At 39.9% G+C, this 23,557-nt stretch overlaps 1 protein-coding gene and 1 long non-coding RNA gene across 2 annotated transcripts; one reads left to right on the plus strand and one right to left on the minus strand.

Annotated features, from left to right (window-relative positions):
• Nucleotides 1-1,764: 1,764 nt before the first annotated feature.
• On the minus strand, nt 1,765-18,525 carry sypb (synaptophysin b). Its single transcript, XM_080294629.1, has 7 exons — nt 18,444-18,525; nt 17,081-17,146; nt 9,585-9,709; nt 8,859-9,057; nt 8,561-8,752; nt 8,154-8,466; nt 1,765-3,893 (listed from the first exon to the last, which is right to left on the minus strand). Exons 1-6 carry the CDS (start codon nt 18,459-18,461, stop codon nt 8,185-8,187), a joined length of 882 nt encoding a protein of 293 aa, XP_080150755.1. The 5' UTR covers nt 18,462-18,525; the 3' UTR covers nt 1,765-3,893; nt 8,154-8,184.
• On the plus strand, nt 18,158-21,727 carry LOC145422817 (uncharacterized). The gene is made up of 2 exons (XR_013904052.1): nt 18,158-18,780; nt 18,878-21,727. It is a non-coding gene; the product is annotated as an uncharacterized LOC145422817 (long non-coding RNA).
• The last annotated feature ends 1,830 nt before the right edge of the window (nt 21,728-23,557 follow it).

Genomic DNA, 23,557 nt, shown 5'->3' on the forward strand with positions numbered 1-23,557 from the left:
TGAACGCCTTGTAGAAATCTAGCAAGCGCCAATTTGTTGGGATCCGTTTTTGAATGCGCGTTCCTCTGCGCCATATGCTTCCGGGTAACAAGAAAGCGACCTCATTCACGTATATTTTTGATTGGCAGAGCTAACTCGAAATTTTGAGAAAAGTAACTCGAAATTTTGAGTTATATTTCTCGAAATTTCGAGTTATGGATACTAGCTGTTTTGTTTTTATTTAGTGGCGGAAACGGGCTTCCATATGATGCAGATGGTATTATGAGAAATGGGAAAACTTGTTTTGTGGTTAGTGGAAAGTGGAAAGTAGTGATCCATTAGGAAATAAAGGAGCAACAAAAAGGAAGTATTTAAGTTGCACCTGGAGATGATTTTTATTACTGTGCAACATTATCAAAATATATAGTGTGTGGCATAAAGTACAATATTTGCATTCAGAGTATGTTGCACTATTAAAAAGCAACAAAATAGAGTAAAATTAAACACTTCAGTAAAACACTCCACTCCAAGTTACTTCCACCACTACAATACCTGTCCATGTTCTTATCCAGTGGGCAGTGGGAATTTAAGTCATTTGTTGAGGGGTGTCACTGTGGGTCGATCATACTCCCACCCCAAATCGAACTCTTTGGACATTACCTAGATGATTATACGTCCCCTTCTTTCTTTATGAATACACCAGATAAAGAAAAGAAGTGTCGAACTGTTTACTTTCAGTATTAATGTAGGATGTTGTCTCAAATTATGATATGGGGGCAAAAGGGATGAAAATGCTATTTTGGGCATTTCTTTTACTTATCTGAAAAGTTGCAAACAACGTTAGCTCTTAAAGGTGAAGAAAAGTTTTTGTCTGTTGAATTCCAGCACTGCTCACTTTTTCTGTCATCCTGAATATTTTGAAAAGTATACCTAAATTAGCTTTAATTTTCAAAGGTAACCATGACATAAAAAGCCCTCAAATGCTTAAAATGCTTGCTGGCTTTCTCACAGAAAGTTTATCTTCTGTACATTTCAGCTGGAATATAAAAATATGCTTTCCAGCACTCACAAACACTGTATAGCCTCTATACTTTCAACACCCTAAAATATTTCACAAGCTAATGATATCTTTGAAGACTGCATAAGGCATGAGTCATTTTAAACGGAAAGGAAGAAGTTTAACATTTTTTTTTGTTATGACCACAGGCAAGCTGATAAGATCTGTGCGCCAATCCAAGATGCTTTTATCTCTGTGTGTGCAGAGGTTACCGTAAACAAGGGGAGTGTTACTTTGAGTTTTAACGTGTAATTGTATTCCTTTATGCTTTTATCATGTAGTTAAAAAAATGCTGTGTTTTGTGCAAAATTCAAAAGATTACCTGTAGTTTACACTTACATCATCGCCAAACAATAAAAGGAAATAAAAAAAAATGAACTTAAAGATCAGTTTTCACTTCTGTCATTTGTACACTGCATTTTGTATTATACTCCTGGTATTCAGACTTCAGCCTTTCTAATTTGTGCAAGTTTCCAGGTTAGTATGACTGTGCTTAATGTAGGCCTATTTCAAGAAACATATGCCATCTATAGAGCCATCTACCTGAGCATGATTAGCATTTTAGAAGCCATATGAAACTGTACAGGCGTTAAAATAGATCAAGCTTTCTCTGTTTGTCCATCTTGAAACTTCAGAACATTTTCAGTGGCATGTCACTTTTTATGTTCTCATGTAAATTATATTAACAATTTGAAAGCACACAAACCACATATGAACAGAAAAACACCTTTTAACCTTCAACAGAATAATTTCAATTTTATTTCATTTTGTTTCACATGGATCCCATATAATAAGAATACAGCAGAATTCTGGAGCGTCTCGGTTATTTTGTTTTTTCTCTGACTTATCATTATCATAAATACTAATAGGAATACATCATACACAATAAACACAGCACTATCCAAAGGCTTAGAGAGTATCACAAGACATCATTCACCACTAACAACAGAGTATATTTCATTTCAGCATATTTATAAGAGCTACAGTGAAAGAGAAAGAAAGAGGGAAACAACCGAGGTGGGAGACTAGAGGAGGAGATAAAGCAAGGTGCTTCTACACTGCCTGAATCAAAGAACCCTGAATTTATATATTTATCTATGTATTTGTGTTCACTTTTTTTCAAAAAACAAAACAAAAAAACATCTGGATGAATACGAGGCTGTACAATGGACCAGTATACTGAAGATGAACAATTTATTGTGACGAAGCTGGTGGAAGCAAAACTACCAATCGAGACGCATCTCCTACCATTCGGCAAAGACGATCTAGAATGTCCAGTCGGAGGACTGGCAATCAAAAAGTGTGTTGATATCTGGAAATAAATAATTATTGCAACACTTACTTTGTGCTTTGAGTAGAATATAGCAGAGCTGCTGTTCAGTTTGTGTCGTGTGCAGTAACCTCTACGATGGATTGAACGTACCACGACATTTACTGTGTAGCCTAATGCTTTCCTGCAGCCGTGAGCCTCAGCCTCTGGAATATGTTTAAGGATGCTTTGAGATATAGGAAGTAGGATGCATGCAGTAAACTGGTTCGCCACCAGAAAGAGAAGAGCTTAAGAACGACTGAAGATGCAGACGGATTATATATGAAGACATATTGTTTAAAATGCTTCATAATATTACGTGGTTATTCCATGGCATGAGCGAGGTCTTTAAAATTTTATACACTTTATTCTCATTTCTCTACAGTTAATGTTAATGTATGTATGCCACTGATTACAGTGTGATAGAAACACCATTTAAAAAACTATATAACTCTGTCTTACAACTTTCAGGACCACATAAAAGGCGACTGAAAACAGGATGTGGTTCATTGACAAAATGAGTTTGATGCCCTTACATAAAACCAACGAATAAACACACACACGTTGCTAAGGCAGCTGCTCACTGCCACAATTGCCATTTTCTTCTCCCTATGCACTTTTTATTTTAGATGTCAGGATTTAAAATATTCAGAGCGTCACAAGAATTCATCCTCTCTTGACGGTGACATTTGATGGGAAAAATATATTTTAATGGACATAAAGTTGAAGCAACTCACTGTTACCACTGCTGTTCACATCTCACTACGTCTCGCTTTCTTAGCTCATTTCATATATATGTGTGTATTTGCTTTCAATATTTACCATCACATCAACCCTAATTCTTAAATCTTGCCTATAATGCTGATCAAATACATTAGAAAAAAAGTCATAATGCGAACATAAAAAATGCCCAGATTTTGAGATGAGAAAATAAGAAGATGATGTTGGTATTAATAGTTCATGGAAACTTAAGGGCAAAGGCTAAACTATGTGAGCTCCTAAACAGAACCAAAGTAAATGCAATTGAATAACTCTGTGCTCAACATTTGTTGTATAACAACTAATATGGAGTGCACAATTATTCAACTGTGTACATATAATCATATATATCAGTATGTTGATATTTACACAGCACAGACAAATACATTCTCCCAAGTTAAATGTTACTACAATGTGTTTTTTTTTTTCTTTTTCCGTAAATGTCTTTTCCATTACAAGATTTCTCATAAATGTTCATCAACGAATGTTTTGGTATTTGTATTCAAGTTTTTCTCGTATAACCAAACAGACAATCCTCTGTTGTCTTCTACAGTAAATACATCACGAGAATAAACATCATGTTACAGCAAAGATCCATTTTCCCTCTTTTTTTTCCTTCCCACCCCGACCCACAGTGATGATCTCCTCCCCCAGCCCCACTGGTGTCTCCCCTCCAGGCCTCCCTCCCTCCGCCTGTCAACTCACAGATACACAAACAGACAAACAGAGGAGTGTGGAAATGAAAGTGGTGGTCGGTGGAGAGCCACACTCCAAAATCACAAGGTCAACCTGGGCAAAGGAGACAAGCAAAGACGAGAGGGAAAGAAAATGTTAAATAAACAGCAAACACATCATTGGATAAATTACACATACATACAACTAACTCAACAAATCATGGCTTTTTAAACGCTTACAATGATACTATTTATTCACAGTAACACCAAGAAATGACAGTATGATGTATATTTCACTATAGGATAAGGAGCTGGGCAATTACTCAAATTGAAATCATGTTTTTTTGCTTCTATGAATAAATAAACCAAGATCGTCTTTATGAACTCGCTGTGCATCTTTCTATTTTGTAGTGATGCTGTGTGGCAGCCTTCCAGTTCAATTCCAGGAGGAGACACAAATCCCTTTGGGGTTGTGTCAAGAAGAGCATCTGGTATATATTGTTAGTGGGATTATAACAAAAAAAAACAATTTGGAACAACAGTAACAGTAACTCAGGCACAAAGTGGTAGGCCACGTAAAATCACAAAGTGGGCTCAATGGCTGCTGAGGCGCATATTGTGAAGAGGTCGCTAACTTTCTGCAGAGCTACAGACCTCCAAACTTCATGTAACCATCAGAACAGTGTATAGAGAGCTTCATGGAATCAGTTTCCCTGGCTGAGCAGCTGCATCCAAGCCTTACATCACCGAGTGCAATGCAAAACATCGGATGTAGCCATGTAAAAAATGCTGCCACTAGACTCTAGAGCAGTGGAGACGTGTTGTCTGCGGTGACTTCTCACGCTTCTCTGTGGGGTAATCAAATGGACGCGTCTGGGTTTGGTGGTTGCCAGGAGAATGCTACTTGTCTGACTGCACAAGTGCACAAAGCAAGGTCCATAAAGACATGGATGATCGGGTTTGGTGTGAAAGAACTTGACTGGCCTGCACAGAGTCCTAATCTCGGCCTCATAAAACACCTTTGGGATGAATTAGAGCAGAGAATGCGAGCCAGGCCTTCTCATTCGACGTAGTGTCTGACATCACAAATGTATTTCTAGAAAAATGATCAAAACTTCCCATAAACACACTCCTAAACCTCGTGGAAAGCTTTCCCAGAAGAATTGAAGCTGTTATAGCTACACAGCGTGGGCCACCATCATAGTAAACCATATGGATTAAGAGTGGGAAGCCACTCAAGTTCATATGTGTGTGAATGCAGTAGCTGTTGTTTTTACGCCTCCACTTTCCTTTACCTTTGCCTCTCTGTAAAAGTCTAAATCCATCCTCTGCAAGGTTGTGGCACTTTTTTCTTTTTACTTCACATGTATCTGTTATTTAATTAATTTTTTTCAGCTGAATTACAATTAATTCAAATAAATTAGGGCAGAACGGTGGCACGGTGGTTAGCACTGTTGCCGCACAGCAAGAAGGTCCTGAGTTCAATTCCATCATTTCTGTGTGGAGGTTGCATGTATTCCCCCATGTTTAATCAATTAACCTATCCCCCACTAACAGTCCAAAGACATGCAGTTAGTGGGGATAGGTTAATTGATTAATCTAAATTGCCTATGGGAATGAATACATGTATGTGAGAGTGAATGTTCGTCTGTGTCTCTATGTGTTAGCCTGGCGACCTGTCCAGGGTGTACCCCGCCTCTCGCCCTATGACAGCTGGGATAGGCTCCAGCACCCCCCGTGGCCCTGAAAAGGATAAGTGGATGCGAATGGATGGATAAAAGAAATCAGCTGGCAGAGTAGTGTCCTGTGTTCTTCCTGTGCTTTTGTGGGTTCCCTCTGGGTACTCTGGCGTCTTAACATACACGAGGAATGCATAGATAGGTGAAAGGTAGTTAAGAAAATGAATGTGTGGTTAAAGGAAATTCACTTTCTGTGCTAAACTGGTGACATGTCCTGTGGACTCTACCTCTAATGTTATGAAGTAGTTAAGAAAATGAATGGATGGATATTGACTTAATGAAAAATATAGTATGATTGATATGAAACAATACTTTGCTCTTTTGATCTAAGTATAGCATTCGGTTTGCAAATCAAAGAGCCAGAAAATCTGTCTAAAATATATTGAGGTTACATCCTTTTTAACTGTGGAGTAACTTTCTCTATTTGCTGAAATTTGATTGGTCAATAGCAAAAGTGACATTCTTGTTTACCTGCTGAACTTGCTGCTCAAATTTAAGCAAATTATTTTGCGATTGTTTGAGTACATTGATGAGTATATTTTTGGGACTTTAAAACATTTTTGACCAAACAGGGAAAACAAATCATTGAAGAAGATGAGCCAAAGTGCAGGTTTTAAATCCAAGAATACAAGGCAATGGCTTCTGAGTACTCTAAACCACGTTTCTAAGTGCTCTGTGTGGCAGACATTTCACATCTTTTAATACTAAGTGCAGTTTTAGCTGTCAGTGTAGTCTACAGCCTTGGAGCAAAAAGCTCTCTCACCATAGTTATAAGACCTCTGGAGGGTAGTGGAACTCAAAGGCCAAAGAGAGCTGGTAAATGTATGTACTGTAGCTGGCTCAAAAGCTCCTTTGCAAGTCAGATGTTTGTACACAATTGGTCCTTATCGAATGACTAGATCTTTCTCCTGCAACCTTCACTACTGAACATTAACAATAATGCTGTTTCAGTAAATGTCGAAAGATACCGACTGAATCTGGCATACTCTTAATTATAAAGCCTTGACCTTCATCCTCCAGATTTTACCTTGGAGTCACAATAGGCCTGATCTCTTTGAAGCCTGTGAGAACATTAGTTGTGGATGTTTTTGTTTTCTCCTTTCAAAATGGAGTTGAGAGGGTAAGAATACTTCTGTTTGTGCTGTAGCTAACTAACTATTTAATTAACAATGAAAGTTCAAACTTTTCTTTTTATCACCTGCTGCATAAGATATCGAGCAGATGACGAAAATAAAAAAAAAAGAGGACATCTTCAAACTTCACCTTTCTCAGGTTATTAGGCTATTACAAGTGGATACATTGTAAACAGATACATATAAACTGACTACAGACTTACTTGTTGTTTCTAGAGTATTTAAAAGTAAAATGGGAGACAGAGCCTTCAACTTTCAGGCCCCTCCTCTGTGGAACCAGCTTTCAGTTTGGATTCGGGAGATGGACACTGTCTCTACTTTTAAGATTAGGCTTAAAACTTTCCTTTGAGCTAAAGCATATAGTTAGGGCTGGATCAGGTGATCCTGAATCCTCCCTTAGTTATGCTGCAATAGGTGTAGCCTGCTGGGGGACTCCCATGATGCATGGAGTATTTCTTCCTTAGTCATTTTTCTCACTCTCTACATGTTTATACACCTTTCTGCATTGAATCATATGTGTTATTAATCTCTGTCTCTCCTCCACAGCATGTCTTTTGTCCTGTCTTACTTCTCTTGGCCCACCCGGTAGTGGCAGATGGCCGCCCCTCCCTGAGCCTGGTTCTGCCGGAGGTTTCTTCCTGTTAAAAGGGAGTTTTTTCTTCCAACTGTCGCCCATGAATTTGCTCATTATTGTAGGGTCTGTTGTTGTGATTTGGTGCTGCGTAAATAAAACTGAATTTAATTAAATTGTTTTATTTTACTTTAGTTATTAATAAGCCAGCATAACTTTTTATTTTAAGCACTTTTATGTTTTCCAAAAAATAAGTGTGATCTATAAAAGATGGATTTATGGATTTATTCACTGTGATGCCACCCATAGATTTGTAGATTCTTGTTTTGAAATCTTGCCTCAAGCAGTTTGACTGCCACCATCTTGCACCCCCCCCCCCCCCCCCCTCCCAGAGAGACTGAGTACATTGGGCACTCACAGTAAGCCCACACCCTAAAGCACACCCTGATTTACTTTCTGTTTTACTCAAACTATGACAGTCATTTACAAAATAAACATTGTGTTGTAAGACTTGAAAACCATAAATATACCAGGATGTGTGTTTTTCTGAGGTCATAGATGAAGGAAGTGTTGGATCATTCTCTCATAACGTTTGTTTTGTAACCATTAGAGAAAATACAAGTTTAAGGTCGCTCTCTGAAGCAGTTGCATGCTGGATTTCAGAAAATCTTAACATTACTGATGAAATCTAATGCGCTCCAGGAAACTTCTCCATGTCATTTTCATAGTACTTGTCATTTTAGCCAAGAGGCAATGTGAAAAAAGACTCAAAAAGTGGACCATAGAAAGCATTTGTGCATTAAACCCTTTATTTGTGCTTAAAATATAATATCACATTGAATAATGGATATCTATGTCATTCTAACAACACGAGTAGAAAAAAAATGTGAGTAGAAAAACTGGACAGATTTTCTACTCATATTTGCACTCACCATTCTGCAGCTGTAGTGTTTCAGGACAGGCTCACATCTGATTAGAGTAAGAGGTAGGCTGCTGGTCATAGCCCTGGTTATAACCTCCATCCTCATTGTAGCCTCCCTGCTGGCCGTAATCGGGCTGGTAACCTCCCTGGGAGCCGGCATAGGGGTCCTGCTGTCCGTAGCCTTCCTGGGCATAGGAATCTGGGGCGGGCTGCTTCTCCTGTGATGGGACATACGTTCCAGCAAAAGCGGCCTTCCAACCGGTCTCTTTGAAGACAAACCAGAGGTTTCCAATCCACAGGATAAGGTTGATGAAACCAAAAGCCTGTGGAGGAAAAAAGAGACAAACGTTTGTTCTTATCGTTATTCTAGTATCATCTCTTTACATTGTGTCGCTAACAGAAGCATTTTAAGCCTACCACAGAGGTGTTGAGGCCGGAGACCTTGGGGTCATGGATCTCACGGCACTTATTTTCTCGTTCTTCACAGGCTTGGATGAGAGTGATGACCCGCTCTGGATCAGTGGCTGTTTTCACATCTGAGAGGCCTTTAGCCCAAGCACAAGAAGATACCAGCCACATGAAGGCAAATACCGCCGTCACAACAAAATCCTGGAAATCAGCAACACAAGGTTATTGTTTTTTCCTATCATTAATTGCGAAGTATTACATTTAAGACAAGATGTACTTTTTATGTGCTTCAAGGTAACAAACTCACAATCTGGGCCCCTTTATTGTTTTCACGGTACTTCTCTAAGATGAAACAGTATACAGCGAGCGCTGCCATAGAGTAGAGGAAGGAAAAGACACCAATGGTGACGAAGAACTCGGCTGAAGAGGAGTAGTCCCCGACCAGGAACAGACGCTCCTTGTCTCCTCCCTTACAAGTGGGTGCATCAAAGTAAACCTGATGGAGCCTGGGGGCAGGAACACAAAAAAAGGGATAGACACAGATGAGAAGGTGTAAGAGCTGCAAAAATACAGCAGATGATTCTAAAGTTGTAAATCTGAAACATGCTGTAGCTGAATTTTAATTTATTCAAAACTGGGTGAATTGAATTCTCAGAGACTTTTATGCAACCAGAGGAGTCTTCTCCTGCTGGCCATTACACAGAAGGCAGATTTAAGGGACTTCCACATTAGGTTTATTTTTCAAAAGCAGAAACTGCATACTTTTCTTTATGTACAGTTTATTACTGCAACAAGCAGAATTTGTTCAGTTAGCTAGAGCTTCTAAAATAGTAAACTTCTCTGAGCTTCTTTGCTACAGAACAACAAGCATATCTAAAATAAAAATAAGTCTTTCGTGACAAAAATTGCCCCCCCAAAAGGACATATTTATTTATTTATGAATGCTGTTAAACTTAATCTAATGTAGAAGGCTGTCAAACTGTAAGTTCAATTAAATGTTAAAAGTTCAGTTATGTGATGATATAATCCATACCTGAATGGATATTCAAACTCTACTTCTACGCCTAGATCACTTTCCGAGCGGTTGCTGCACTCCACACTCATCTTGAACATGCCAGAGTAACTTCCACATGTCGAGAAAGCGAAGATTGCAAAGATCTGTGGGAGAAGGAGCAGGAATACGCCAAATTACTTGATTTGTATCCAGAAGGTAAGAGTTACACTAAAAAGGAACAAACATTGTTTGAATTCTGGCTTCCCCACAAAGTATAAAATACATATTAGAGGATAAAGTTGGACAACCATGTTTGTTTCTTTGAGAATGTGGACTTCTTTATGTTACATATGAGGAGCAGAATTTTTTGTGTTAGGAGTTTTCTTGTTGTTTATTTGTTTACTTGTTTGCATGATTACAATGAATGAATAAAAATAAATACATGCATGCCTTAATAAAATATGTACTGAATTTAAAACCCCATCCATGTGATCATTGACACATTCTAGACAACCATGACTATGCTTCCCAACCTTTGCAGTTTCAAGCAGACTTATCAAGATCAACCAATCAGAGCGAGGTGCTAATAAATTCCCACAGAGTGCAAATAAATACAGCATTATCAGCAGGTTACAGAGCACTGACTGCACCTGTTGCCCACGGTACATTTAAATTGGTTTTGTACTGTTGTTTATGTGTGTGCATGTGTGATTGTGCATTCGTTTACAGGGTGCCTCATTATTACTGTAGGTGCACTTAGCTCAGTCTTATTTTTCACCTCTTACCTGCAGTCACATAAACAGCACAGACAAATATGAGTGGAGATAAACTTGCAGCCTCTCGCTCTTCACACACACACAAACAGCAGATTAGACAAGTCGGACTATTTTTACCACACCCTCCCTACTCTGCAGACCAGATCCGATTGGATAGAATATCCAGCTATTAATCTGACGGAGGTGCTCCACCATCTGTTACCAAATACTCAGCTTCCAGCTACTGTACAGTCAGTCACAACACATGCATACATACACACACTGGCACACCCCCACACGTGAGTGCATATGCACACACACCAGCTCACGTCACTTCCTCTAGCCTCATAGTATGACCTACGTGCAGAAGGCATAAACACACTAAACTAATTACAGTAATCTTTCAGCTAATGTGAGTACGGAGGCTTGTTTGTTGGATTTGCACAGAGTGAGTGACTAAATTGAGCCCTATTGTTTTAATTTTGTTCTTCCCTGTTCCTTTAGGGCTGTGTTTAAGTTTAAAGTGTCCTCTGCCAAAGCCCAAAGGCTTATTAACAGGTTTTAATAATCGATGCAAATGACTGTAGATGTGAAAGAGGCGGCATTATGTGTGAAAGGAGAGACAAGAGCACTCGTAAGCAACACAGTCATCTCTCTTTCTCTCTCTCTATTAAATTTAAAGCAAAGAAAAAAAAAACATTTGCCATCTGCAGTGTAGCTCTGGTGCAAAAATCCAGTTGGAGCTTTGGAAATTGACCAGATCTAACCCAGAATGTTTGAGAGATCTAAATGCACCCTAAAAGTGAGAAAATCTGTCCATCCGTGTTATGTTCTTCATGGGCAAGCAATTAATCCTTAACACTGAGCAAATCACCATTTATATCAATAATAAATAGGGGTGTTATATTTGTTTAAACTCCAAACCAACAGCATAACAGAATCAAATGCTGAAGTAACTGTGCAATTAATCAATATCTACAACCTGGGCAGTAACTGCAGTGTAAGCACAATCCTTAACACAGCCTGCAGTGTTATGCTATAAATGTGTACCACCCATGCTGTTACTATTAACTGTTCATTATTTTCAAAACAATTAGAGGTTAAAATTTCTTGAGTGAGCTCAGTATGGAGACTATTTGGTGCCTCAGCTGTGTGTTGTTCTTACAGATCAAATGAAAACACACCTTTAAACATAAAATATGTAACGAGCCCGATTTTGATGTGGTGCAACATGATGATGTAGCTAAATATTAATACAGTATATTAACATATGCAAGAATTCATAGTTTGTTTGTTTTTTACAGAGTCCTTAAAAACAACAAAGCATAGCAGATTATTAAAGTCAGGAAGGTGCTCATACAGTACTCATGATAAGAGTCTTGGGTGCTTTTTATTTCTTTCTTGGCAACAGAGCAGAGACTAATATTTATTTAGGTAACAGCTTGATATTGATAGCACAATGAGATGTTTCCAGGTGGATCCTGAAAAATACTTTTTGAAGTATCAGCAATGGGTAATACCACTTTTTAAATGCTCTGCTTCCATACAGTCAGCATAAAGTGTTATGTGTTAGTTGATGCCTTAAATTCGCCTGTTGCTAATGTTGCTTTGATCACCAAGATCTTTCAAAACAGCCAGTGCAGACGTGCTGTCGGACAGTTTTTATGTAAATTTTGGCATGCCTGTTATCAGATCATCACTGGTTTTGCACGGACTGGATTTGAGAGTACGCTGATCAAAAGTGAATTGCTGGGTTATGGGCCTAATGTTTGAAACCCCTGTTGTAGTGCTATATGCTATATGTTTCTCACATGATGGTGAACAACTTATGAATTTTGATCTGATAACAGATCTTGATGATCAAAGCATCGTTACACACACAGGTGAAGGTAAGGCCAGAAAATCGCCTATGAGACAGCTAACAGTTGGGAGTGAAAAATACATATTCTCCAACTGGTTGGCGAGTGGTTCCCACAAATTGCTAGCAGTTGCTAGCTGAAATAAGTTATAAAGAGGTTTAATGGTGCTCCACCAGTTACTTGATCCTTAGCAGATTGCCACTGTTGCGTGTAGTGTGCAAAGGTTGTGCCTCATTACCGCAGCCAGCCTGCTGACCCTTCAAAAAGTCTACCTTAGTTTGAAGCCAAATGTTATCCATTTCTGGTTTATGTTGCCCTTCTAACAGTTTCGCTACTGCTTGAAGAGTAGCTGGTGAGTGTTTGCAGACAAGTTGGTTAACTCCATGCAAACCCAGGCGACCACTGTAATCTGCAAGCAACCAAAGGAACTGCATAAATTACCATCAACCTCTTATTAAGTGTTAGTTGATGCCTTACGTTCTCCTGTGTATGTAGTGATGCTTACATAGATATACATACACAGGTGGAGGAATACACATTTTTAACAGGGGTGTCACTGACTGGTCTATAGGCCTGTGTGGCTGGGCTTTAGTAATCGATTTCACAGACATTGATGTTAACCAAACCACTCAGCAACTGGTTGGGGATTACACATTATTCTCTTACATTCTGTGGTTGCCAGATCATCACTGTCTCTAGGCCTATGACTATGGCCTTTTTCACATGATCCTTCACTGTCCAGCCTATGTCACATGGTTAGTCTATTACGATTTTATTAAAGTTTAAAGTTAGGGATGTGGCTGCTTTGAGATACCTGGGCCTGTACTTGTCTGCCTCAGCTCGGTTGATTCCAGTTATTGAACTGGAGCTGCTGTTTATGCCTTATGGACACACATTAAACACTTCCATATAACTGGTCTTCTTTCCACAATGACAGGAGTCGTCCCCTGCTGGCCATTAGAAATAATGCAGATTGCATTCCCATCAATATATATAAAGCAAAGTACCAGCACTGAAGGAAAAGTCAGGGGATAGTCAGTTTCTTGTCTCCCAGGACTGTAAACTTTTTGTGGAAACATTCCTGTGATCATTTTAGAGCTTGGATAAAAATCTGTGGTCAGCAAATAGAATCTAAATGGAAGGCGCCTTTGGACAATTAAGCACTGCACTTTTATGGTGATAAATGAGTAGAGGGAGGCGTTGTGGAGAGGAAGGAGCGGGACAGCCAGACTGAGTAAAGAGATGGTGGCACACTGAGTGCTAGGTGCCATGGTAACACTGCTGGCAGCATCACACAGCGAGGAGGCAGAGGCTGGTTTCTACCCCTCCTGGTATGCTGAATGGTTGTCAGCAGAAGATATACAATTCTTCACACTCAGACACAAATGATCTGCTGTTCTCACACTCCCTGTCTGACTTCGTTTGCCTCCATCTCCGAAATTATTGATCCAGACATGGATAGAAGTAGCAATTGTAAATAACAGAGCATGTAGATGTTGTAGTTTTGGGACTATCCTAGTTCTAACGAAAGCAAAGGCATCTTTAACGTGTCAAAACTTGTCATTTAGTATGCAATCTATAAACTGACCCATATATGTGTAGAAAAAATACACACCAAAAGCAAAATAAACACAAGCTGTCTAAGCCTCCACCAGAGGCCCTGGAGTAATAACCACCAAGAGTGTCTGCACAGCAACCCCCCCCCCCCCCCCCCCGCCCCGAGCTACAACAAAATCAACAGCCTTTATTACACATTAGAGACCATGCCAAAGTGAAAAAGGCTGTTACTTCATGTTCTCACAGCCTTTATAAGCCTGCTGAGAATGAGTCAGAGCAGAAATCTGAATACAGATTAAATTCAACATCGCAGTGGCTTCATGTAGCAGCTGAGAACAGTTCCTGGGGTTCAGCTCTACATCAGCTGTATTCTGGAACTCAATGTCTTCTAACATCCATCAAATCTAGGCTGTGTCAGCACTATTCCCCAGAGACAGGGAGAGAGAGAGGATGGGGTGAGGTGGGCAAATCCACATTAGTCACACATACAGTATGCTGTTTTAATGTCACTCATGCAACAAGAATAGTGCTCACTTGCTTCTGCATGACCACAAATCCTCAACCCATATACAGGACTGTCCATTTCTAACTACTCTCATCTCTCCAGTTCAAAAATGGGAATACTGATATGTACACAGCTGGTAAACTGCTGCTATTTCATTGATGCATGAACTGTGCTCTATAAAAGCACAAAAAAAATGTTTCGTTCGGCTATACAAATATACATCTTCCTGATTTCTGTTTCCAGCAAAACCTCCACTAGAATCTGGAAAAATACTTCTCATGGGTGGATCCTCTATCCCCTCTCCTAAAAAACACGGTGTTACTGGTTAGGCATGCCCATATTAATCCACAAAGAGGAGTAGATCCAGGAGCTCCTCCTCTAGCCCTGACGCTGAGGCACGCAGGCCCACTGACAGATTATTCATGGGCCTTGGCCTCCTGAGCGGGCTACTGATTGGTGGTTGGCTCGCACTGACCCAGGGAGGCAGTGATGAGGTGCTGGCACACTCACACAGCTCCAGGGAAGGACTTCAGAGTCATGCAGCACACTCACGGCTCTGACTATTCTCGAGCATATCTGCAGAGCCCATTACAATGTGGAACTCTTTCAGCACTGCTCTGGCACTGCTTCACTGAGTGAATGGGTTAAATGCAGAGAGCAATTTCCCCACGGGGCTCAATAAAGTACAATAATGTACAATAATGTACACACGCGTTCTCATCTGGGTTGTTTTAGCTGTGCTCTCAGGCTGAGGAGCAGAGGACAGGCCAGGGATTACTGCACCCATCCAAGGAGGGGCACGCCCTGCACCCTCCCAAAAATGCATTCTGACATTTCATTATGTAGGAGGAATTGAAACATTAGAGCTACATAACCTTTGGGTCATTTGTGAGCTAAGTCCTATTTTTAGATGTGCTGTTGTGATATTTTTAATCATTAAATGTTCCCTAACATTAATTTATTGATTTTCTTCCTTTGCATTTTTTGTTGTTGTTGCAGGAATTGGTGTGGTAAGGATAATGGAAAGTGGTGTGTGTGTGTGTGTGTGTGTGTGTGTGTGTGTGTGTGTGTGTGTGTGTGTGTGTGTGTGTGTGTGTGTGTGTGTGTGAGAGAGAGAGAGAGAGAGAGAGAGAGAGAGAGTGTGTGTGCAATGCAATCTTCCACTTCTAATCAGTATATTGCAACATAATTCAGTGAATTGTGGCTAACAGTAGCAAGATTTACTCCTTAAGGCAGGTAGTTACTGCCCTAAGTGATGATGAAAACAGCTCGACCTACAGAGATACATCAACTTAATAAAAATAATTAAAAACCATCAGTTACTACATTATAACTGTGGCAATAAATAATATTACTTGGTCATTTCAGCTGTAAAAGTGGCATCTGCAATCACTGCTAACTGATTGGTCAAGTTATTGACCAAAACAAAACAAACCCTAAATGAAACAAATATACAAGTGAAGTAAGTTTTCAGTTCAGGATATTCATAAATGCAATGATGAATAGGTGCTATGACTATCAGCAACCCAAGGTTTAATTATTGCTTCTAGATACCTTAATATATGTCAAAAGGAAAAGCATGCTTTTTTAAATGACTATAGTAATTATTGTATTATTATTATATTACAAACATGTCAATCTGATTATTATTGCAGAGAATATTTTAGTCACTTTCGAGATCGCAGTCTGCTACAATTATGACAGCAAACCAGATGCGGCCACGGTCAGTTAGTAGCATAACCATAAGTAGTGCCTCTGTTTCCGTCACTGAAATGCCCCCCAGCTGTGGACACAAAGGAAAACAGAAAGAAAGCGAAAAATGCAATGTAGCTGCACCACTCTCCACCCTGCAGCCTCTTCACTATGCTGCTGATGATGATGGAGGACAAACACTGTGAAAAACAACACATAACGAGAGAATGTCTGTGACTGTGTGAGCTAAAAACATTTCCAGTTAAGAGGGAAACTGTTGCCATGATGCAACATTTTCTGCCTAAAAGCTGACTTGAAGGGTTGAGCACCTGATGGAACTACAAAGAAAATCTAAAAAGATGTCTGGCTATTTGTGAGTACAACACAGCGTGTGAGGTGTCCCATATTCCACCAGCATAAACAAATAAAGGCAAATCCTTGCAATCCTCGGGTTTTCTCCCTGCATCGATGAATTAATGAATGAGTAGCTTGGTTGGAACAGGCTGCACATAAAAAATGGGTACTAAATTGCACTAGCATGAGGGCACATCCTCTGAGATGGATTTAACAAATTGTCATTATATTCCTCAGTGAATTGACACAGTGTTACTACAGAGTGATGTAATACAGCCTGCTGGTATCTCCCACTCAGGGCTGCTGGGGCAAGTATTACCATAACCATAAAGAAACATGAGACTCCACAGTTTCAATTTGGAGTCTCAATGCATTACTTAATCATGTGCAATTCAGTAATTAAGAGGCCTTAGGATAAGTTTTAGGAGAAATCATTTAAAAAAAAGTCAGACCTCCATGTAGGCCTTGGTTTTGTTGCAGTCTTCCACTCCTAATCAGTATATTGCCAAACAATTCACTGAATTATGGCTAACAGTAGCAAGAGGTACTCAGTAATGCAGATAGTTAATGCCTAAATGACCATGAAAACAGTTCAACTTACCATGCAGCTTTATGGCCTCTGTGTGACAGAAGGTCACAAATATGGCATCAAGGGACATGCAGGCATTATGTATCACACAAAACCATAGAAAAGCTTCAGGATTTCTTCTTTTGTAATATGATTTTATTACAATTTGTATTAAAATATTCCCTCGTTGGTGCTGTATATCATGATCACTGCCACCAATAAATGTGTAACAACAGAAAACTTACCCATTGTAGAGCTTTTATAAATCCCAGAGGTTGTTTGATTATCGTGAACTGCCCTTGGGCCACCAGCTGTCAAGACAAAAACAGCAGAAAGAAGCACTTAATTTTAAAAACATCACGTTTTGGACTTTACTCTAGTTTTATGAACTCTGTGCCTCTCAGTCGAGCAGGCACGATGAGGCTGATTAAAAACACAAACCTCATTACTTCAGTCTCATTGCCCACAAGCCTGGCCTGCTCCTGGCACCTGCAGGTGTTTGTTATACTACGGCAACAATCTGGCAGTGAATACAGTGAGTCACCTGCCAGAGCTCACATCTTTGTGGACTTATGAGGTGATGTAGTGTAGTAATTTGTAGTATAGACTTCAAAGGCTGTGGTGTATCTGTATGTGTAAGAATGAGGCACAGAGCTGCTCCTGCAGCTTTACAATTACACAAAGCTGATTAGCGGTCTGCCGCTCGGCTCCCGTGCTGCACACTCCTCAGCAATTCTTTGACTTATTTATGAGGAAATCCCGTTTTTTAATTGACGATCGAGGCAAAAGAGGGGCTGGCGTGCAGGTGAATGCGACAAAGCAAAGAAGGCGGTGTGTCCCCGTGTGCATCAATAAATGGCCGCACCGGAATAAGCAGCAGTGATGATTTTCTCACAGGCTGCGGGGCCACTTTTATCCTCATTGTTTCTGCACAAAGCCAAACATCCATATTAAGCAGATGACGCAGGTACTGACAAAATTCCTGCTCAGAGGAGCCTGACAGCCTGATATCCGCTCGTCTCCCCGGGAAGACTTGATGGCTTTGACACAAACCATTCAGCAGTCTGAGAGATGAGCTGTTCGGGACCAGCGAAAGAGAGATGCAGGAGCCTGTGCTCCTCTTTGGCCTACTGCGGTTATACGAATACAGCGAGGGCCTTGGAAATTAATCAGGTTGTCGTTTGTTATCGTGGCAACAGCGGGCTAATTGAGACGTGGGCAAACTAAATCAATTAGGTGAATCCCCTGAGATAATAGGTATCATCGTCTCCTTCCGTAGCTAAATGTCATTGCTGCAGAAATCTCTGGACATCCTACTCATTTTTGGAAACTCAGCGGGCCACTTTAAAACACACACTGCAGCATCAGCTGTGGAGAAATCTCTCATTGGATTGGACCCTTTCGTGTCCCTATAAAACTGCATTTTAAAGATTAATTCCCAAATTCACATTTCGAGTCCAAGGACTCCAAAACGCATTCGATGTCTACATTTAGAATAAAATATCGCCATTAAAACGGGCGACAAAATGAAACGAGTATTAATAAATGAAACAATCGTTACCACACGAAACAATAATGAAATAGATGATTTCCCCATCAAAGCCTTACCTGGTTTACAACATCCATCTTGGCCGCTTACTCGCTGATAAGAGGATCAGAGGGGCGGGGGGAGGGAGGCGTCTCATCCGGAACAGCCCAGGGGAGGAAGACGCCCAGAAGGAAGAGCTGGAATGCGTCACGAGCTGGACGAGCGTCGTGACGTCAAAATAATTACGAGGATGTGGAGTAGCGACGAGCCGGGCACTCTATCCAATCGCGTCGTTGCTTTTATTCCGAGGGAGCAGAAACTACCCCGGGGGTGATGATGGAGAGAGGAGCGCATGGAGACTGTTCACGCTTTAGTGGAAGGAGTGGTTTAGAGGAGAACATCAAAAGGTCAATGAAGGTTTGTGAACAGATGCTAGTCATTAACAGTCAGCACGATCACCTGACATTATCAAAACAGCTGTTTGCTTGTTTTTTAATGTATATTTTCCCTTTAGAAGTCCCCGTAGCCAAAACCTGCGAGGGAAGTTGGGGAAAGTTCACCGAGAGTTCTGGAAGATGAGGATGGAATCATAAATAGAGTGCTAGTGAGGCCAGGTGGGTTTGGCTCCTTGTTTTCACCAGAAATGTCTCTGAGCATTTTATTGCCAAACATCGGGAGCTGCAACTGTAGTTGCTGCTCCTGTATAATGATAATGACCTATCGTCGTTATGCAAAGTAACTGTGAAATAACCGAAATGAGATGCAAAATATTAAGATCAATATGACATCCAAAAAAGCCTTTAATCACAAAAGCAGACAAACAGTGCCTTCACAAAGTCACTGCAATTTTTGTGAAAAAAAGCAAACGTTTCCCTGTTGTCTAAAACTATGCATTAAAATGCACACTGAAAAAGTAAACGTTAGGACATGTAGAGGGTTGGCGTGACAGAAGAAGAGGCTCGAGACAGGATGAGATGGAGATGAATGATCCGATTTGCGACCCCTAAAGGGAACAGATAGAGAAAGAGAAAGCTCAAAAGCAAAAGTCTGTAGGTGCTTATAATTCACACTTGTTTAAAAATATTTTTGGTCACATTCACATCAAACGGTGAAGTAAACAGCACACGGAAAATCCATTTTCACATCTTTATGTTTGAATGACTAGATGGGAAGAGGAAGTGTATGAAAGTGCTGCAAATGCAAATTCAAACCCCTTCTTTTTATTAAAAAAATGTGATGTACTGCTGGCATGTCCAAGTTGTACTTACTTCCCACCATGTGACACCTGGGGTAGATTAAAGAGGGCCTTATTCTCTGACATATATAGTATAATACTATAACTGTGGATGCTATAACTGTGGATGCTCATATTAAAAATGTTAAGCATAGAAACGAGTAATCCCTGCTACATATCCTCCTTAGACAGCTTTCTTCTTTGTATGGTGTTAATGAGAGGAGATGTCATTAATCCAGTCATCTGGCCACCTGCTATTAAAATCTAGTAATAGGGAGGGGCGTCCAATCAGAAGAAATGTTTCAAGGGAGGAGGAGTGGAGCTAAATTCCTTGTTTTAGTCAGTAAATTAACTGAAGGGGATGCATGAAGTATAAGATATATGTAGAATAGTTTGAGCGACGAGTTATGCAAAGCTACTTCGGTACAGTCCAGAAATAAAAACTGAAATTTGGAAATGCAGAAGGTAGCTTTCCTTAAAGGGTACATCATACAGGGTTTTAATGTTGCTGTGCAGAGATAATCCAACCTCTTTGTCTTGAAAGTCTTTAAGAAAGCTGTTATGTGACAAGAAACCACTTCTCCAATTGTTTGCATCAGAATGGCATGTTTAAAGATTTTAAGCCAGCCCTAAAGCTCTGGTCAGACAACCTTCTCATAGTGTTAGATGATCGACTCGTCCTCTTTTTGCTCGTATTGTTAGATCTTAGAGGTGGGTTTGACACGACTGATTGCAAAAGCTGGAGCATATTATTTGGATTAAAGGCACCACACTCTTGTTTATATCAGTAATACACACGATCATCACCTTCTCAGTGCTGTAGAGATAAAACTTGGCTTATGTTAGTACCATTTTAAAAGGCCACCAAAATAACATGGCCCGTTGTACCAGGCGTTCTTTGTAATTCTGGTCAGTGAATTTTTGTATTTTATTCTCCTCTTAATTTGCACTGACTTGCAGATACAGTATCTGTGTCTGTGCTTTGCACTTATATAATTTATGGATGCAGCTTTCTAATGAAGCTTGCATAACTCTCATCCGAATATGGTCACTGCTTACTCCAAAAACAGAACATAGCATTTACCAAAAGGCTAACATTCAGACTGCCAAAACCAGGGGTGAATATGATGGTGGCTGCATCCATCTTTAATGTACAATACAATCTATTGGATGACACTGACAACAGTTAAGGCATGTCTTGAAACACATTCTGAGCATATTTTTTCAATTCAAAGACAGCTTAAGTTTTTGTATGTGGGCCAGTACTACTGTATGTCATGGTCCTGGGTACTTTGACCCAGTGTTTTGAGTTTTCCTGTGTTTTTTTGCCATTTTTGTTTAAGCTCACTTCTTGTTTTAAAGGTTAATTCTATGTTGCATAGGGTGTTCTGTTAAGTTTTGTTTATTAGATCCCCCCGTTGTTTCTTTTCCCTCTGTCTCCCTCAGTGTATCTGTTTATTTAATTGTGAGTTCTTGTGTCCCCGTGTGTTCCCACATCCCTTATCTTTCTGTGTATTTATGCATCTCCCTCAGTTCCATGGCTGTGTTCCTCTCCCTGTGTTTCATGTTATCATTAGTATTTTCCCAGTATAGTTTTGTCTTGTTTACACTTTAAAGTTCTGCTGCTGGTCTATAAAGCGCTGAATGGTTTAGGACCAAAATACATCAGTGACCTCCTGACCCAGTATGAACCTTCCAGATCCCTCAGGTCATCTGGATCCGGTCTTTTATCAGTTCCCAGAGTCAGAACCAGACACGGAGAAGCTGCATTCAGCTTTTATGCTCCTTATATCTGGAACAAACTCCCAGAAAGCCTCAGATCAGCTGAAACACTCAGTTTATTTAAATCCAGGTTGAAGACTCACCTATTCTCAGCTGTATTTGAATAAAGCACCAAATCCGCAGTGTTTTACTTTTAAGCTTACATTTCAAAACTTAAAATTTTAACTACTGATTTTATCTATTGTTCCCTTTTTTCTTTTTCTTTTTAAATCATGCTTTTTAATTGTTTCTGTTTTTTAATGTCTCTGTAAAGCACTTTGAATCACCTTGCTGTTGAATTGTGTTATATAAATAAACTTGCCTTGTTTTTGCATTCAGCAAATAAAGCTGGTTTTTGAGTCCTGTTTCCGAGATTTTGCGTTTGGGTCCTTCTCCTGCCTGCACACAGCCGTTTCATGACACATGTAGTCTGAGATCAAAGAGCTCTATTGAGATAATACGAGGTCTTCAAGATGTGATGGATCCTGATGATTCAAGATCTTATGTAGGAGGAGAAAATTTTTAAATTCAATTCTGGATTTAACAGAGCCAGTGAAAAGAATGTCATATGGGAGAATTATGATCAGTGTTAGTGCTGTTTAACAACTCTTCTGGAAATTTTGGAAATAAAAGCAAGGTTGGAAAGGGCGCTGGATCAAGTAAAACCTTTTAAAGTATTGTCCTATTGCAGAAACCTTAAAACTGAAACGGAAAATTTACCGTGAGAATTCGTCACGATGAAGGTATCATTCCCACTGTGATTCAAAGCCTTTAATAAGGAATACTTAACCATCGTTACATGGAGAAACCTTTGGAATACAAGCGCGCTGATCCACACAGGTATGCACACGGGTGTTCACTGCTCGTAGACCCAAATTACACCTTTCTTGGCTGCTACTTCGAAGCACATCTGTCCTGCGTGCTGCACAACAACATTGAATATTTAGTATTTACTGCTGTTTACACTTAGCTAGATTAATGCGATGGTGTTGTGTTTAGTATGTTGCTTTGTTTGGCTGTGGCCCCCCCACACCCTCTAGCAGATCATTACATGAAGGAACCTTTTAAAAAACAAAAAAACAAACGCGTCCATGCTCACAGGTGTACACACGGGTGATCACACCCACAAACTACACCCTTTTTGGCTCCTACCTCAAAGCACACTGTGTTCTGTTGATCTTATGTGCTGCACAATAATGTTTAATATTTAGTATTTACTGTCATATTCCCATATATCATTGTGATGTTGTTTATTCTATTACTCTTGTTCTCTTCTGCTTGCTTTCTTTTTTCTTTCTCAGCAGGTGACCCAGGTGATTGATATATGCATTTTTTTTCTCTGCCCGTTCTGTTGGTTTTTGTCTTTTGCCCTTCTCCCCCGTCCCTCTTCTCAGCTGTTTCTCTTTCCCTCTTTCTTTCTCCCCTTCTTTCCCCCAGTCAAGTCTGTCCCGTATTCATTAAGTGAAAATAAAATAAACAATAAAAGGTGAATCAAATGGACCATTACGGCAAGGCTGGGATGGTCAAGTTGGTAAAGTAAATCCGTTGGGCATCTTTCTTTGCCTTTAGACAACAATTCTGATGGCAAAAGAGCCAAACGGGACAGGCCAAAAAAAAAAAAAAAAAAAAGTATGTTGCTTTGTTTTTTGTTTTTTTTGTCTTTTTTTGCTTGTTTTCTATTCTTCTCTCAACAGGTGATCCAGGAGATTTTTATTTTTTTTCTCCCCCCCTTTCTCACTGTCCCTCTCCCCTTCTGTTTTTCCTTTCCTTCCTCCCTTTCCTATCTCTCACTCATGTCTGTCCCGTCTGTAACATCTGAAAATAAAATATAATAAATAATAAAAACAAAGATCGACCAAATGGACCAATACGGCAATGCCACGATGATCCATTTGGCAAAGTAAATCCATTGGGTATCCTTGTTGGTCTTCAGACAACAATTCTGATGGCTAAAGAACCAAATGGGACAGGCGAAAAAAAAAAAAAAAAAAAAAAAAAGGAATACTTAACCAACCTTAACGCATCCTGTAGTTACATTGCTATAAGCCTTGGATACAAAAAAACCCTCCCATGACATGCTAAGCTCCTGTCTTCTCCTTGCTTTCACTCTCTGTGTATTTCATAGACACTGTGACTCTCTGTGACATAGACTCTCTCAGGGTTTTGCTTTTTTCGTAATCCAATCTATATATTTTTATT

Source organism: Astatotilapia calliptera, chromosome 20, assembly GCF_964374335.1.
Source record: "Astatotilapia calliptera chromosome 20, fAstCal68.1, whole genome shotgun sequence".
Lineage (NCBI taxonomy): Eukaryota > Metazoa > Chordata > Actinopteri > Cichliformes > Cichlidae > Astatotilapia > Astatotilapia calliptera.